This window comes from Argentina silus (genome assembly GCF_951799395.1).
Source record: "Argentina silus genome assembly, chromosome: 22".
Lineage (NCBI taxonomy): Eukaryota > Metazoa > Chordata > Actinopteri > Argentiniformes > Argentinidae > Argentina > Argentina silus.
The window spans coordinates 3802370-3820971 of NC_139676.1; the positions used below are offsets into that span (position 1 = coordinate 3802370).

Here is an 18602-nt window from a genome sequence, read left to right on the forward strand (position 1 = left end):
TTGTTGGTTGGTTTGGATCAAATGAATATTTCAACAGCGGGAGTTGGAGGACTAGAGTTCAGTTGGAGGACCTGGAATCATGAAGGATGTTCCTGAGCTGTCAGTCGACCACCAACTCACGGTGAGATCCCAATCTGATATTACCTTTTAGGGAAACATCTTTGAGTTTATAGGCCTACGCATGAAATGACGGTCTGAAAGTGGAAGTAAGAGGAAATCAACTCCTAATTTGTAGGCAGGTGCAAGATACTGTTCCATAATTGAACCATATTGCAGGTGGCTTTGCGCATCCGACCGCTGAATGAGGCGGAACAGGAGGAGGGAGCTTCGGTGGTTGCGCACCGGGTGGACGAACAGGTGAACAAAAACGCTCTGGGTCCCATGAGTCACCTGCGATGAACAAAACAAATCTGTCTGTTGTCCCTTAAGTAACTCACAAGAGAGAGAGTGAGAAAGAGAGTGAGAGTGTGTGTGTGTGTGTGTGTGTGTGTGTGTGTGTGTGTGTGTGTGTGTGTGTGTGTGTGTGTGTGTGTGTGTGTGTGTGTTACTGTACCTGCAGTGGAAAGGCACCCCTAGAGAGGGTCTCATCGGTGGGAAGTGTCATTTGAAGGATATTCTGGCTGTAGTTTCACAGAATAGTCACAGACGATGTCCTGTTTGAAGTAAAAGTCCAAATGAATTGACATTATACAGGCCTAATAAAAATGACCATCCACCTTTTATGACTGTTATCATGTGTATCTCTGTGTGACCTTTAAGGTGGCGTAGAGAGGTGCTGCTTTGTTTAAGTAGCTGAAAACTTACACTCCTTCTAAATCTACCCTTCATCTTGTTAAATGAAGGGAAGGCAGGCTTGGCTGGCCATGAGGACAGGCAGAGAAGTCAGACAGAGACAGGGTATCAGGCCACTTACCAACAGGAAAGGAGAGGTTGTGTGTCCCAATTCCCTACCCTCACTGCTCAAGACTCCTCACCTGCTGTTCACGTTGGATTTGGGTGTTTGTCTGATCTTTGATAGACATTGATTAATCTTGCCTTACAACACAATGATAGTGATAACACGGGTGGGTTGGATGTGGTTGTCTGAATGTTTGGTTAACGTTAGGATACGGTTGTCTGAATGTTTGGTTAACGTTGGGATACGGTTGTCTGAATGTTTGGTTAACGTTAGGATATGGTTGTCTGAATGTTTGGTGAACGTTAGATGGTGGTTCTGATGGACCCTTGTGATGACCCAGATGACGTGCTGAGAGCCAATCGCTCGCGCGAGAAGACCTACATGTTTGACGCGGCGTTTGATTGGACGGCCTCTCAGGTACCGCTACAGAACCCCCCCCCACCCCCCACCCCCTGCGCTTATTCCTGTCTCTCTCCCTCTCCCTCATTTCTCTCTCTCCCTCTCTCTCTCTCTCAGATGTGTCGTGATGTTTTTAGTGCTCTCTGTCCTCTTGTCTGCTACTCTCCACTCCACTCCTCTGCTTCCTGTTAGTCATCTTTTCATCTCATCACCTCATTTATCCTCTCCTCCTCTCCTCCTCTCCTCCTCTCCTCCTCTCCTCCTCCTCTCCCCCACGTTCCTCTCTCCATTAGGAGGATGTGTATGTAGCCACCACTAAGAACCTGATCGAAGGGGTCATATCTGGTTACAACGCCACTGTGTTTGCGTACGGGCCAACAGGTAGCGCACACACATGCGCACGCACACATACACACACACACACATCCTTGTGCAGTAGGATAGATGACTCAAGCACACCCACACACGACACATACGCACGCACGTGCGTGTGCACACACCTACAGACTGTATAAGCGGCACTCTCTCACACACACACACACACACACACACACACACACACACACACACACAGACACTGTGGTAACGGTGTGGTTCTCTGTAGGGGCAGGGAAGACCTACACGATGCTGGGTGTGGACTCTGAACCTGGGATCTACATCAGAACTCTCAATGACCTGTTCAGAGCTATAGACACCAGCACTGAAGACATGGAATACAGTGTCTACATGTCCTATCTGGAGGTACACACACACACACACACACACACACACACACACACACACACACCTGTATGTAAATATAACCATATATATCACCATATATATAAGTCAACAGACCGGCTTTCAGACCACTACTGGTGCCACACACACACATACACACACACACACACACACACACACACACACACACACATAAACACACACACACACTCACACTCACACTCACACTCACACTCACACACACACACACACACACGCACGCGCACACACTAGCATTTTTCCACAGACGCTGTGGCTACATTGGCAGTCTTGGCAAACAACACTATACACACACTCACACACACACACACACACACACACACACACATCTAGCTGGAGGTTCATAACTATCTCCCATATTAAAAGGCATTTGTCTCTCACTGTTTCAGATCTATAATGAGATGATCAGGGACTTGTTGAACCCCTCCTCAGGGTATCTGGACCTGAGAGAGGACGCCAAGGGGGAGATCCACATCGCCGGCATCACAGAGGTCTCCACCAAAAACGCCAAAGAGGTGAGTGACATCACACAGCTCGTCACCAGTCACGTCAAAAGATGTGTGACATCACACAGATCTCCACCAATCAAGCCAAAGTGGTGAATGACAACACAAGATCTCTATTAATGGCATCAGTGTTAGGACATGAGGTACACACGCACACACACACACACACACACACACACACACACACACACACACACAGGGTTGCGTTCAGCGGGCTTTAGTTCTACAGTCTATTGGTGGTAAGATACAGTACCAGTGAAAAGTTTGGACACATCTTCTCATTCAATGGTTTTTCTTTATTTTGATCATTTTCTACATTGTAGATTAATATTGAAGACATCAAAACTATGAAGGAACACATATGGAATTATGTAGTAAACAAAAAAAGTGTTAAACAAACCAGAATATGGTTTATATTTTAGATTCTTCAAAGTAGCCACCTTTTGCTTTGATGACAGCTTTGCACACTTTTGGCAAGGTGTGTCCAAACTTTTGACTGGTTCTGTGTATCCGGGTGAGCAGGTTGGTAGCGGATCAGAGCAGCACACACGAGAGTTCACACAGGACAACCACAAGCCTTTAGTTCCTATGGGGTTCCAATTTTATTCATCATTGGGACTTGATGCATCCAAATTCAGGATCATTTGATTTTAGCACCTTGAACAACGTTAAGCATTTTTTATTCTCATTGAAACAACACACTGTATGTATTTAGGATTATTTGTTGCGTTCTTAGATCATGCAGTTGTTGACGAAGGGAAATAAGCAGCGTACCCAGGAGCCCACAGCAGCCAATCGGACGTCCTCCCGCTCCCACGCCATCCTACAGGTATCTAGGATCACAGACAGAAACAACGGGCAAGACCATGTCATTAAACCACCAGTTCCCAAACTTGGGTCCCCTGATTTCAAATTGGGGTCCCCTGAGAAAATCAAACAAAGCTCTATGATATATATATATATAATCATATACCTCATTGTTAAAACAAATGTTTTATGGGCCGTTCAGTGGCGTAGCACACTAAGGCGCATACCATATCATCGCAAGGTCCCTGGTTCGATTCCGACCATCGACGCATGCCATCCCTCCTCTCTCTCTCTCTCTCTCTCTCTCTCTCTCTCTCTCTCCCTCTCTCCCCCATCCTTCCTGTCAATCTCTACTATCTCTATCCCAATGAAGCAGAAATGCCCTAAAAATATATATTTAAAAAAAAAAAAAGTTTTATTTTGTATGAAGACCAACATTGTCTGTGAATTGCACCTGTAGCCTATATTGCAGTATTTTGGGGTTCATATCCAACCAATTAGAGCATCTTTACAGAAGGCGATGAGAATACACTTTAATGTCATTATTATGTTTTGGAATAGCCCACAATCAAGTTGTTGGGGGTCGGGGGGCGCTTAGTAATCGCAAGGTTCCTGGTTTGATTCCGACCCTCGACCTATCTTGCATGTCATCCCTCCTCTCTCTCTCCCATCCTTCCTGTCAATCTCTACTATCTCTATCCCAATAAAGCAGAAATGCCCTAAAAACATATTTTAAAAAGTTGGGGGTCACAGGAAATGATTGATGTCGATTTGGGGTCGCGAGACAGAACAGTTTGGGAAACCCATGCATTAAACAGACCAGGAGGTGACGGGAAGTCCTTTCACCAAGTTCAGAGTTGTCACCTCTGAGCTAGGCCTTAGCTCAGCTGGCTAATACAGTCTTGTGGCGCATACAGATGACCTGGATTCAAACCCAGTCAGTCACAACAGTCGCCCCCCCCCCCCCCCCCCCGGGGTCTGATCCCTCTTTCTCTGGTTGCAGGTGATGGTGAGACAGAAGAGCAGAGTGAAGGACATCAATGAGGAGGTCCGCGTGGGAAAACTCTTCATGGTGGACCTGGCTGGCACAGAGAGAGCATCACAGGTGTGCCCGTGTGCCTGTGTGTGCCTGTGTGTGTGTATGTGTGCCTGTGTGTGTGTGTGTAAAGTTGAGGAGTAGGGGGACAGGAGGTGTGTGTGTGTGTGTGTGGTGAGGCGGGTGATGACAGGTGAACAAAGGAAAGGCTCTAATGGGCTCTCAGATAACCGTGTCACCTGTATCTCATTCCACAGTCATCCATTATTCATCACTGTAAAGTGGTGTGTCACAAATCCTTCAGAAGCTGCTTTCTCACCTGACACCCGATAACGAGACTGAACCACACCGTACCGTCTGATAGTGGACAATGTTTGATTGTTGTCTCTCTCTCTCACTCTCTCTCTCTGTCTGTCTCTCTGTCTGTCAATCTGTCTGTCTCTGTGTCTCTCTCTCTGTGTCTCTCTGTCTCTCTCTCTCTGTCTCTGTGTCTCTCTCTCTCTGTGTGTGTGTGTCTCTCTCTCTGTCTCTCTCTCTCTCTCTGTCTGTCTCTGTGTCTCTCTGTCTCTGTGTGTCTCTCTCTCTCTGTGTCTCTCTGTCTCTCTCTCTCTGTCTCTGTGTCTCTCTCTCTGTGTGTGTGTGTGTCTCTCTCTCTGTCTCTCTCTCTCTCTCTCTCTCTCTCTCTCTCTCTCTCCCTCCCTCTTTCTTTCTTTCTTCCTGGCAGACCCAGAACAGAGGGATGCGTATGAAGGAGGGAGCCCACATCAACCGCTCCCTGCTGGCGTTAGCCAACTGTATCAATGCCCTGAGTGAGAAGGGGGGGAAGGGAGGGTCGTTCGTCAACTACAGAGACAGCAAGCTCACACGCCTGCTAAAGGTGGGTGTGGGGGTGGGGGTGTGTGTGTGTGTGTGTGTGTCTGCCTGTCTGTCTGTCTGTCTGTCTGTCTGTCTGTCTGTCTGTCTGTCTGCCTGCCTGTCTGCCTGTCTGTCTGTTACATTTACATTTACATTTATGGCATTTAGCAGACACCTTTATCCAAAGCGACTTACAACAAATACATTTGACTAAGTAAGTGAATCATCTATCCATCAGTCATCATAAGAAATATTAATTTATGCTCAGACCAGGGGCCATTGGCAGTCACAATGCTAGAAGAAAGAATTTTTTTTTTTACTGGAGAGAAACTTGCACAGGGGGGTAGTGGGGATGAAGAGGTCTTTAGGAGAGACCGTTAAGATGTAGCCTGAAGAGATGGGTCTTCAATCTACGGCGGAAGATAGGTAGTGAGCCGAGGTGGAAGAGGGGAGTGATCGGGCAGGGGGGGTTTGGGGGCTGACCATTGCTTGCAGATAGGGAGGGGCTGTTCCTTTTGCCGCCCGGTAGGCGAGCACCAGGGTCTTGAATCTGATGCGAGCTGCTACCGGGAGCCAGTGGAGGGTGTGGAGGAGGGGCGTGACATGGGAGAATTTGGGGAGATTGAACACCAGACGGCTGATTGAACACCTGTCTGTCTGTCTGTCTGTCTGTCTGTCTGTCTGTCTGTCTGTCTGTCTGTCATGCCTTGTCCTCATGACCTCACTGGTGTCTATGGGCACCATAAAACCATTGAAGCCATGTTGTTGTTTATTTGCCCCGTCCCCGTCCCCCCAGGATGCGTTGGGAGGGAACAGTCGCACAGTGATGATCACACACATCAGTTCAGCCAGCACCAACTTTGAGGAGTCAAGGAACACCCTCATTTATGCTGACAAGGCCAAGAACATACGGACCAAGGTACATTCCTGGTTCTCTCTCTCTCTCTCTCTCTTTCTCTCTCTCTCTCTCTCTGCTTCACGCCTCGTTCTCTCTCTCTGATGATGGTGATGGTGATGATGATGGTGAAGCTCCAGTATTGTAAAGCCATGTTGTCTTGTTCCCCACCCTCAGGTGAAGCGTAACCTGTTGAACGTGTCCTATGTTCGGAGAGAGATCGACCGCCTCCGCTCCAAGATAGAGCAGCAGGGACTGGAGCAGAGAGGGAGGGGGGACATACGCAACATACAGGGTAGAGAGAGAGAGAGTGTGTGTGTGTGTGTGTCTGTGTGTCTGTGTGTCTGTGTGTGTGTGTGTGTGTGTGTGTGTTCTGACTCTGTGTCATGAGTCTGTGTTTTCTGACACTGTGTCTGTGTGTATCTGTGTGTGTCTGTGTGCGTTCTGACTCTGTGTCATGAGTCTGTGTTTTCTGACACTGTGTGTGTGTGTGTGTGTGTGTGTGTGTGTGTGTGTGTGTGTGTGTGTGTGTGTGTGTGTGTGTGTGTGTGTGTGTGTGTGTGTGTGTAGCGGAGGTGTCCCAGTACGGTCGTATGGAGATGGTTCGACTGAGGGAGCAGCTGGAGGCAGCCTTCAGAGAGCAGAGGGAGATCAGCTACAGTCTGTTAGAACTGGACATGTGCAACATGGAGCTCCACGTGGACACCAGCCGCCACCTGGTCACCATCTCAGAGTAAGACCTACAGAGTCCAACAACACACACACCGTATATACACCATATATACACCATATATACACCATATATACACCATATATATATCAACACACTATCACCATCTCAGAGTAAGACTTACAGAGTCCAACAACACACACCGTATATACACCATATATACACCATATATACACCATATATACACCATACATACACCGTATATACACCATACATACACCGTATATACACCGTATATACACCATATATACACCATACATACACCGTATATACACCATACATACACCGTATATACACCATATATACACCATATATATATCAACACACTATCACCATCTCAGACTAACAACATGTACACAATATACCAAATATATCCACATACATACATGCATACATGCATACATACATACATACATACGTACAGAATGTATCCAGACCCAAATCTCTACCTCATCTCAGAGTAAGACATATACCAAATACACAATATATGTCTACATAGGAAATATCTAAGAAATGTATAAGAACTAAATATGTGCACATGTACTGTATACGGAATATATGGACACACATATATATACACCTCTCTACCACTAGTTGGGAGCGGGAGCGTGCTCGGTGTGAGCGTGGCCAGGGCAGGGAGGAGACGGAACAGGACAGCGGAGCGGAGGAGATGGACGCCATCTTGGAACCTCAGGATGTCGCCGCCGCCAGGGAGGAGCTGGGCCCCCTGCTGGCCGAACAGAGGAAGACCACCATCCTCAAGGTACCACACACACACACACACACACACACACACACACACACACACACACACGCTCTCTTTCTCCCTCTCTCTCACACACACACACACAATCTCTCTCTCTCTCTCTCACACACACACACACACACACATATGTTTTCTAATAATAATAATAATAAACTTTGATAACAAACATACATTCTCTCCCTCCCTCTCTCATCCCTCCCTCTCTCATCCCTCTCTCTCATCCCTCCCTCCTCTTTCCTTCTGTCAGGCTGAGCTGGAGGAGAAGTTAGCCAGTATGAAGCTGAGGTCTTCTAAGATAGAGGAGCTGCTGCCAAAGATGATCAGCAACGAGGAACAGAGAGAGATCCTCACACTGCTCTGCAAGGTACACACACACACACACACACACACACACACACACACACACACACACACGTAGGAATCAACTCGTTCACTCGAAATAAAGACTGTGAGACAGACACCAGTGTTACTATCATTGGGATCAATCAAATGAATCATTTATTGTCATTCATTCAAGAATCAATTAAGGATCAAGTACGAATCAAATACAACATGAATAACCGACAAAAAGTGAAAAAGACTAGTTGTTTACTAGAAACCACGGCTCCCAAAGCTACTCAGAGCTCATGACGAGAACCAGAACACCAGAACAAAGAAAAGTGAAGGAATTTGTCCCTTCGCCCCAGTTATATAGACTAAAGTATTTCAAATAGGAGCTGTTTGCAAGAAGACCAATCAGAATTCAGCTCATAGCCATTTGTCCCCTCAAAGGGGGGGGAAGGAATCTCAAGGTAGGGGGGCTGAATAGCTCCCCCTTCAACACCGCACATACATGCATACCTACAGACCAATCAGAATTCAGTTTGACACCTCAGAGAGCTCGTAGCTCAGAGCTCATAGGCGTGGAGAGGACAGATAACGTTTTTTCTCAGAACTTAGTCCTGTGACACTCGTATCTCTCCCCGGGGCCATCGTTTAGTCTAAATTCCCCACCTATCTTATGTTCTCAAAACATGGCTTTTGACGCACAAGTCTGTACTTAATAACACATGACACAACCAGTATCAGTTGTCCCTGAGCATCCCCCCGAGGGACAGAACTGTGATATACATTTAAACCTTCTGTTACGTACATTATATGACAAGAGTTGAAGACAGAACCACACACAGAACCACACACACACATACACACCTCCTGAACACTGTATGTATCACAGGTGCATGAGTTGGAGTTGGAGAACATGGAGATGCAGTCTCTGCTGGTGTGTAAGTCCAGCGCTGTCCACTCCACACACCTCATCATCCAGCGCCAAGAGCACCAGCGTGCGCTCGCTGATGACATCATACAGCAGCAGAAGGCCCTCATCGAAGGTGACTGTCCCTGCGCTCACTCATGTTCATATTTCATGTTTTTGTTACTTTTGACTGACTTTTGAATGACTGTATTTTTAGAGATTATTTTTCAAAGACTAAAATGATTAAGATCTTAACTGTGTGTGTGTGTGTGTGTGTGTGTGTGTGTGTGTGTGTGTGTGTGTGTGTGTGTGTGTGTGTGTGATCAGAGAGTGGGTTGCCAGTTCCCCAGGAGCTGCAGCAACTCTATGCTCTGTACTTCAGCGAGCTCAGCGACAGAGGCATAGGCCAAATGCTCCTCAACCTAGACACCATCGGGGTGAGAATACACACACACACACACACACACACACACACACACACACACCACGACCTCCGCAGCGCTGAGGGTGTGAATACACACACACACACACACACACACACCACGACCTCCGCAGCTCAAAGGGTGAGAATACACACACACCAGGTACACACACATCAGGTACACACACTTTTTGACGTCCCATTGTGTATGTGGACTTGAGAGTTTGTCTCAAACAGTACCCTACTCTGATATAAACGTAGTGCCCTCTATGGAGTACAGGGTGTCATATGAAAGGACCTCAGGTGGTTAAGCATGGCACTACCAACCCTAAGGTTGTGGGTTCGATTCCAATCATGCAAAAAGTGTATGCACTCACTGTACTGTAAGTCACTTTGGATAAAAGCGTCAGCTAAATGGCGTATATTTTTAATCATACAATTGTATGATAAAACTACAATTCCTCCTGTGCAGGAGGGTTCCATCCTGGGATTGGCCAGAGAGCTCAAGCTGGCTGAATTGATCCCTGAGGACCAATCACAGTTCAGCCCACGAGGCGGGGCGGGGCAGGACAACAGGAAGTCCAGTCTGAAGTCCGCCTCCAGATCTCAGCCCCCCCTCTGCTCCAGCCCTCCTGCAGGGAGGGACCCAGGCCAACAGGGGGAGACGGTGAGCACGGAAGCCTTCACACACGTTTTCATAGGCACACACACACACACACACACACACACACACATACCTGCAAAAACAACAATGTTTTTCTCTCTCAGGGAGAGCCAGTGAGTGCTAAGACTCTGAGGGAGATCGTCACGGACACCAAGGGCATCTCCGTCATCGCCGCCAGACGACGCTCACGCCTGCAGGAGAGGAGCCAGGAGAGGAGAGAAGAGAGGGAGGAGAGGAGAGAGGGAGGAGAGGAGAGAAGTTTTGAGGACGGGGCGGTAACGGTGGGGTCTCCCGAGCGCCCGCCGTTGGAATCGCAGAAGACCTACACTATCTCTGGCACTCCGTCTCACACACGGGTCAGACCGGCACTCAGCACGGACAGCCTGGCCTCCAGGACCCCTCCGGAGGTGGCGGGGTCAAAGAGGACCCTCCCAAAGGCTCCTCAGAGTTCGTCGCCGCCGCCGCCGGCAACAGCGAGGAGGGAGCGGCGGGCGGGAGAGCGGCGGGCGGAGTCAGCGGAGAAACGGGCGCGCAGGAATAGGTCCAAGTCCTTCGAGGTCATGGGGAAACGGGTGTGTGTGTGTCTGTGCGTGTGTGTCTGTGTGTGTGTGTGTGTGTGTGTGTGTGCACGTGCGTGCGTGCGTGTGTGTGTGTGTGCGTGTGTGTGCTGCTCATATGCCTACTGGCAGGTTCTCCAGACATCATGCTCTTTCTCCAGTTGAAATGTCGTCATTTCAGTTGAGGAATTCAGTCAAAATGAAAGCAAGAGCTCCCAGTCACCGCCAACACACCAGTGCCACAATATGTTTCCTCACCAGTGACCACATGACCTGACCCAGGCCCTTTCTCAAGGGTTAGAAAATCGATTCCTCGTGTCCTCTCCTCGCGTCCTCCACTCACTTCCTACTCCCTAGTTCCTCCCCTTAGATATTCTCCTCCAATGCTTTTTGAGAAAGGAAGCAAGTGGAGGACGCGAGGAATCGAGTTTCTAACCGTTGTGAAAGGGCCCAAGAAACCCTCCTGTTTTAGTTTTTCCCAGACCCAGGTCAGAATAGTGTTACGAAACTGGTTTGTGACGTCTCTGATGTGATCTGTCCCCGTAGAAAGTCAAGATGAGCCCGTTGAAGAGCGCAGCTCTGGAGAGTGTGTCTGACAACCGTGTCACACGGGCCTCGACCTGCGCTAACGACCCTGCATCGCCACCCGCAGGGAAGGTCAAATACCCCGCCTCCCATCACACAGGTAACACACACACACTCACACTCACACACACATACACACACCATGACCTCCACAGTCCTGAGGTTGAGAATACCCACACATACACACACCTGAGCTTTATTAGATGTGTGTGTGTGTGTGTGTGTGTTTCAGGGGATAACCAGTTGCAGAGGCTGGAGATCAGGGGAACTCCCCCCAGCACCATCCAACAGAGAAACACGGAGGGCAAGAGAGGACACACACTACACAAGAGAGTCCGAGGTAACGTTGTGTGTGTGTGTGCGTGCGAGCGAGCAAACGGTATTTCCGTTTGTGTGTGTGTGTATTGATGATTACGACGTTTCAGGCCCATCAGAAGTCCCAAGCACCAGCCATCTCTTGTTGCAGCCTGGGAATTTCAAGAGGGCAGCCAATGGAATTGCTCGACACATGGGAGCCAATGAGAGCACCCGCCACAGGGCAGCCAGGAAGACCAACAACGACATCAACAACCGACTCAAACGAACAGCACAGTGAGCAGTGAACTCACCCACAACCCGACCACACTACAACCACAACTCAACCACAGAACGTCGCTCCCAAAGACTTCCTATTAGGACTATAAACCACAAACTATGGTTATAATAACAACTCTTTTCCTGTTATCATTTGATAACATTCAGGATGAGTGTTGTTTTGTTACTCTGTCATGTTTTTGTGTTTTTGTCATGTGTGAGGACCTTTCCTTAGACTGTTTCCAATGAAAGGAGAGACTTGTGTGTGAGGAGACGGGTCTGAAATAAGACTTTGTCGAGATGTCATATATTTATCCACAGAAGCACACTGGAATAGCCCGTAATGCAGTTCACTGCAGAAGTGACGTTTCTCGAAGGGTATGCAAGCTTTATAGCCAATAAACACTGCAGTGAGCTCATCCGTCGGAAATGGAAGAAAAGTCTCACTCTTGTTTTAAATGAAGCTCTCGAATAAAGCACTTGTACTGTCTAAAACCTGATCACTCGCGTCCTTTCCTTGTGGGCGTCTATTCTGGTGTTGTCATGCTCAGTGGAGGAGGAGGAATGAAGTTGGGGAAAGGTAATGCGTGTTGAAACAGATAAATGCTCACGGGGACATTTTTGGCATGGAATGTAGTTTATGTAACACATGTAGTTTTGTATCTGATTTCCCAACGTCGGTTGTTCCTTGAGTGTTTGTGTGTGTGTCCCAGTCCCTATTGTTACTATAAATTACTGTGTATATATAATTATTTTTCTAGGATTCGTTATAGTTTAACAAGTTCATGGTCAGGTCATGGTAGATATGATACCATGCGTTAATTAATGATTTCATAAATAGAAAACCATAGTGACAGAGTAGAGACAGATATTCATGTGTGGATGAGGTTGTCCTGGACCGATGCAGGATATACCACAAGTCTCGCGAGACTTATACCGGGTGTTCTCTCCTCCCGTGGCTTTGTGTACATTGCTTCTCTCTCTCTCTCTCATGCCCCGTCTCATCCATGGTCCGGACACCGAGTACCGACAGAGGCAAAGGGGCTGCGAGCGATCATGGACCCAATGAAAAAGGTAAAATTGCATCGTTAGACAGAAAAACAGCACAGTGATCTCACTGTATAGTCGTATATGTAAATGTAACAGTTTTGTATCTTATCGGTGTGACTTTCCACGTTAATTTCCGTTATTAAACTACTAACCAATGTCTCTTGGCAGCTGAGCTCGCTGCCGTGATGCCCGATGTATGACCGGGATTAATAAAACAAATGTTAGAAATGATGAAAATGGGAGAACAACATGTGTACTGTGGATATATGTATATATAGCTACAGTAGAAGCGACAGTAATTTGCCAGAATGGCTGTAGACTGCGGGAAACCGCAGTGGAAGGAGAGAGAGTGTATGTGTGAGCGAGAGAGAGAGAGAAAGAGACCAGAAGGCAGGCGGGGAGAGGAGAGAGAGAGGCCAGTACGGGACAGTGAAAGGGCTACATTGTGTGCGGGACCTGTAGCCTACTGTATAAATTAGGTTTTTGGAGTGGTGGGGTGAGACGGAGTATTTGAGCGTGTAAATCGGTAGAGCAGCTTTTCGAATACAGCATGTTTACGTGGACCTAGTCTGAGACTGTCTGCCTCGATGGAAAAACACACTGTAAGCCAACTCCAAACCCCGTCTAGGAATATTTCAGGGAAAAGCCAGTGAGATCTTATCATCATATCAAAGCAGCATAATATTATATTTTATTTGGCCTATTTATGTTCTATAATTAGCATATGGCTTATGATTATTTATTTCACCTGATTGTAATGTGTTTTGAGTGGTTGTTTTCCACGTCAAAGGCGCCGTTCTGTCCGGTGTTTTGGGCCGTGGTGTTGATGTGCTGTTTTTAGTCAGTGTGGGTTTGAAGTCGCACCTCTGCGCCAGTAACCCGGTCCAACATCTTCTCACCCGGGGTGGGGTTTACGTTTGTTCGCAGCTAGCTGCGAGTTTAACGCCCAGCGCTGTTCCCACGGTGCAATCTAGACGGGGCACACATTAATCATGCCTCAATACAACGCCTCAGCAGGGCTACAGAATTTGGAGATTAAATTGTAATATTAACCAGGACGACATGTCTACACTAATCCAACGACAGTTTTGGTTGATCCTATCTGGACCTATAACTTACCCGGAGCCTTCCCATGCAAGAAGATAATGTGTAACATTATCACACAGTAGTCTATGGCAGAAGAAGACATGTTCTACAGTGCCTTCGGAAAGTATTCAGACCCCTTCACTTTTTCCACATTTTGTTGTGTTATAGACTCAATTTAAAATAGATTAAATTAAAAGAATTTGCCATCAATCCACACACAATACCCTAGAATGACAAAGCGAAAACACGTTTTTGAACTTTCAGTAAATTTATTCAAATTGAAATTCAGAAATACCTCATGTACATAAGTATTCAGACCCTTTGCTACGACACTCTTAAAATGACCGAAAATGCAAAAATGTCATGAACAAATTACTCAATAAGTTGAATGAGTCAATCTTAATGCAAGGATAATAGTTCATGTAATTTGGGAATTAATATCTTTGTTTTTATAGGGTCGTTTTTATAGGATCGCGAATTTCATAATTTTCTCTTGATCCTGACAAACTCCCCAGTCCCTGCCAGTGACAAACATACCCATAACTTGATGCAGCTACCACTATTCTTCAGAGGAGAATGTGCTGGATTTGCACTAAATTTACTACTTTTACTACTGAAATTAAAATTTTACTACTTGCTTTGTAGTAAAACTAAATAAACACATTTCCAGCCACTTTCTTTGCTCTTTCACTTGAATTCATTGTTGCAAACACAATTATCAGAATCAGAATCAGAATTATTTTATTTGGCCAAGTATATTTGCACATACATGAAATTGACTTGGGCACGGGACATAAAAAACAACAATATATAAGCAAAATATTAACAACAAAAAAATACAGCAATAGCAAAAAATCTATTTTAATAAATGTACTGAAATTTCAAAAAACGTGTTTTCGCTTTGTCATTCTGGGGTATTGTGTGTGGATTGATGGCAAAGTCTTTTAATTTAATCCATTTTAAATTGAGTCTATAACACAACAAAATGTGGAAAAAGTGAAAGGGTCTGAATACTTTCCGAAGGCACTGTATGTTGTAATCTCTAAATAACATAATATAATAATAACTAAATAACATAATAATATTGTGTTTTTCCTGGTATTCATTAGGTGTCATTGCAGAGCAGGAAGCGTTTCCAACACTGAAAAGGCCTTTATCATGGAGCTGAGATAAGCTCTCTCTCTCGTCCTCACTCCGATCTGGAAAAATGGGAACGTCAAGGTTTTTCCAGGTGGCGTTCATCGTTGGATCCCTGTTCATGATCCTGCTCATCATCCTATACTGGGATGATGTTGGAGCACTGAACCTCTACCCCCACGACCCCCACGACCTTTCCCACCATCACCCTCACCCGGCCGCAGCCCTGTCCCCCAGCCTGTCCCCCTCTTCCAGCCATGCCCTCCCCCAGCCCCACTCCCTGCTCTGGGGGCTGGGGAGTCTAGGAGGGTTCCTCTCCCTCTCGTCATCCAGCTCTGCCCCGAGGGAGAGGGGTCCCACGATACTCACTCCTCAGCCTCACAGTCCCCCAAAGAACCCTACGACAGGCTCAATTTTGGATGAGAAGGATGGTACCCCCAAAGAAGAGGGTAAACCCCCCATCGAAGGAGACCCCTTAGATCTGAGTGTTAAACAAGAGGAGAATGGGAGAGGGGAAGAGGAGAGTGGAAAAGAGGAGGAGAAGAAGAAGAGAGAAGAGGGGCGAAGGCAGGAAGAGAGAAGGAAGCGTATCCAGGATGTGTGTTCTGGGAATGGAACACTGGAATTCCCAGGAAGGGATCGGACGTTTGACCAGATTCCCAACCGGGAGCTAGACCACCTCATAGTGGACGATAGACATGAGGTCATCTACTGCTACGTCCCCAAGGTGTGTATGTGTGACCCTCCTCCTCCTCCCTTCTACTGCCTTCTCTCTCAAACTCTTTTCAATTCAATGTAAGAATAACCTGCATTCATAAAATCATAACTCCATCTGGACAGAGTTAACTCCTATCTCTCTCCTCTCCCTCCCTTTTCCCCCCTCCATCTCTCTCTCTCTCTCTCTCTCTGTCCTCTCTCTCCCTCTATCTCCTCCCTCCCTCCCCCACCCTCACTTCTTTCTAGGTGGCGTGTACCAACTGGAAGCGTGTGATGGTGGTGCTCTCCGAGGGTCTGCTCTCGGAGGACGGCCAACCCTACCGTGACCCGCAGGTCGTGCCCCCTGACCTCATCCACAACTCCTCCCTCCACCTCACCTTCTCCAAGTTTTGGCGCCGCTACGGGCGACTCTCCCGTCACCTGATGAGGGTGAAGCTCCAGAGCTACACCAAGTTTCTGTTCGTCCGAGACCCCTTTGTACGCCTCATCTCCGCCTTCCGGAACAAATTCGGCCAACCCAACGAGGACTTCTACAAACAGTTCGGCTCTGTGATGCTTCGTCGCTTCGGAAATGTGTCTAGTCTTCCGAACTCGGTGGCCGAGGCATTTAAGGCGGGAATCCGCCCCTCGTTTCCCGAGTTTGTCCAGTATCTCCTGGATCCGGAGACGGAGAAGGAGATTCCGTTTAACGAACACTGGCGGCAGGTGTACCGCCTCTGTCACCCTTGTCAGATCCAGTATGATTTTGTCGGAAAGCTGGAAAACCTGGATGAGGACTCTGATCACCTGCTCCGACTCCTCGGAGTGGACGACCAGATCCGGTTTCCGCCTAGCAACCGGAACCGGACAGCCACCAGTTGGGAACGCGATTGGTTCACAGACGTTCCACCAGAGTTAAGGAGGAAACTGTACAACCTGTACAAACCAGACTTTGAGCTGTTCGGGTACCCCAGACCTGAGATGCTGCTCCACCTGTGATGCCTTTTAAACGCCTGGACAGAGATTCGCCATATACACGTACATACTCTAGCAACAGTCTTATTTTTGTCTCCTACTTGGAGACAAAGATAAACAGAACAAAGAGAGTAACATGTGTTTTGACACTGTTGTCTGAGTGATGGATGCCTTCTGTATGTTAGAGATGACCAACTCTGATACTACAGTGGATGCAGCCTTTTGTTCCAGACCAGCATTAATACACCTGATTACAGTATCATTTTATGTGGTCCAGATTGAAGACCATTCATTGATCAGGTGTTTTAGTTCTGGGCTGGAACAGAAGCCTGCATACACTTCGCCCCCCCCCAGGACCAGAGTTGTTCCACCTCTGTGTTAAATTAGTTTTTTTTCTAAAGGGAAATATGTTGTGAAAATGTGTTTTTTTTGGAATAAAGTTTTTTTGGAAACATTTGAGTGTGTCCATCTCCGTGATTTGTTGATTCTGTGAACATAACGTTGTATGCCTAGTGTTCTTATCTCACCCTCTCCTTCCCCCTCTCCTTCCCCCTCTCCTCCCCCCTCTCCTCCCCCCTCTCCTCCCCCCTCTCCTCCCCCCTCTCCTCCCCCCTCTCCTCCCCCCTCTCCTCCCCCCTCTTACGTCAACAAATAGAGGAAGGAGGAACGCTTTTAAACTATTCGAACATGGCCAGAATCCTCGTGGGAACACTGGACAGACAAGAAGGGTAGAGAATGAAATAACAGATAAGAGAATGAAATAACAGATAAGGGAATGAAATAACACATAACATGAGATGAAAAAGTCACAAACGTCGACAAAACTCGACGCAAGATAACAAATGATTAAAGTTATTTCTAAATAATTGTACTTATGTACAAAACGATACCAGAACCAGAAGTATTAACTAGTGAATTTCACTAGTAGAACGATATACTATTAAAGTAGTATTTAGTTTAAAAATTGGCAACACCTGACCTGTTATTTTGAGTGCTGGACCAAATTGCCACTTCCTTACAGCAAGTGCTCATTTTTGCTAAGTAGTTTGCAAGCTAGCTACTAGTAGACAAACGTTCTTGTTGAAATAGCCAGCAACCATAAACTACAATGGAAGACCAAAAACCCAAAATGGTACGTGAGGTTCATCAACAGTATTTTTATTTGTATTATTATTGTATTGGTTACTATTGGCAAGGACCATACATTGGGCAAAACAATGAGCAAATTAGCTAATTCTGTGAATGCATGCTCATAAGTAATCCTTCCTTCTTCTAGCATTGTGACTGCCAATGGCCCCTGGTCCGAGCATAGATTTGTTTTTCTTATGATGACTGATGGATAGATGATTCACTTACTTTAGACAAATGTACTTGCTGTAAGTCGCTTTGGATAAAGGCGTCTGCTAGATGTCTTAGATTATTAAACGAAATGTAATTTCTTCGTCATAGCCAGTTGTATTATTTAAGAATCAATGCCTGTAACTATCTCTGTCACTAATGGAAATTAAAACAAGCAGATAGATGAACAGTGACAACGTTTTGGGCTTAGCGACTGCCGTGATGTCCATACTGGGGTGAGGGTCAACCATGTCTTTCCCCATTTGGTTTTTACCCACCTATGTATCCATGTTGCTAAGAGCTTACCTAGCGATTTTACGACCCAGGACTTCTTACGTGTATGTGAGTATGGGTATAGGTTACATAAGTCTGTTAGCACCCAGCGTAGCTGTACTGTCTGGGGCCACACTCCTATATATCCCTGTGAGGCTGTGCTACAAAACTAGGGCCAGACAGTGCTCTTTTACTACCTGTTTCATTAAAACCTGATCTTATAATTTAATAAATGCCATTTAGCTGACGCTTTTATCCAAAGCGACTTACATTGCAGTGAGTGCATACGTTTTCCCAGTATATATGGTCCCAGCGGGAATCGAACCCACAACCTAAGCGTTGTTAGCGCCATGCGCTACCAA

General features: G+C 46.7%; 2 protein-coding genes across 2 annotated transcripts; both read left to right on the forward strand.

The window, feature by feature from the left end:
• Positions 1-79: 79 nt before the first annotated feature.
• Positions 80-12097, forward strand: LOC310822029 (kinesin-like protein KIF19; the record flags this gene model as incomplete). Its single annotated transcript, XM_083694318.1, has 22 exons — positions 80-121; positions 277-357; positions 1205-1315; positions 1591-1678; positions 1902-2038; positions 2446-2571; positions 3299-3391; positions 4373-4474; positions 5130-5282; positions 6057-6179; positions 6333-6450; positions 6726-6888; positions 7480-7648; positions 7899-8015; positions 8868-9021; positions 9213-9322; positions 9779-9973; positions 10075-10163; positions 10248-10542; positions 11074-11212; positions 11345-11452; positions 11538-12097. 22 exons carry the CDS (start codon positions 80-82, stop codon positions 11705-11707), a joined length of 2883 nt encoding a protein of 960 aa, XP_083550444.1. The 3' UTR covers positions 11708-12097.
• A 441-nt stretch (positions 12098-12538) lies between these two features.
• Positions 12539-17085, forward strand: LOC310821435 (carbohydrate sulfotransferase 12-like). Its single transcript, XM_083693472.1, has 3 exons — positions 12539-12759; positions 14931-15685; positions 15922-17085. Exons 2-3 carry the CDS (start codon positions 15029-15031, stop codon positions 16651-16653), a joined length of 1389 nt encoding a protein of 462 aa, XP_083549598.1. The 5' UTR covers positions 12539-12759; positions 14931-15028; the 3' UTR covers positions 16654-17085.
• Positions 17086-18602: the final 1517 nt, after the last annotated feature.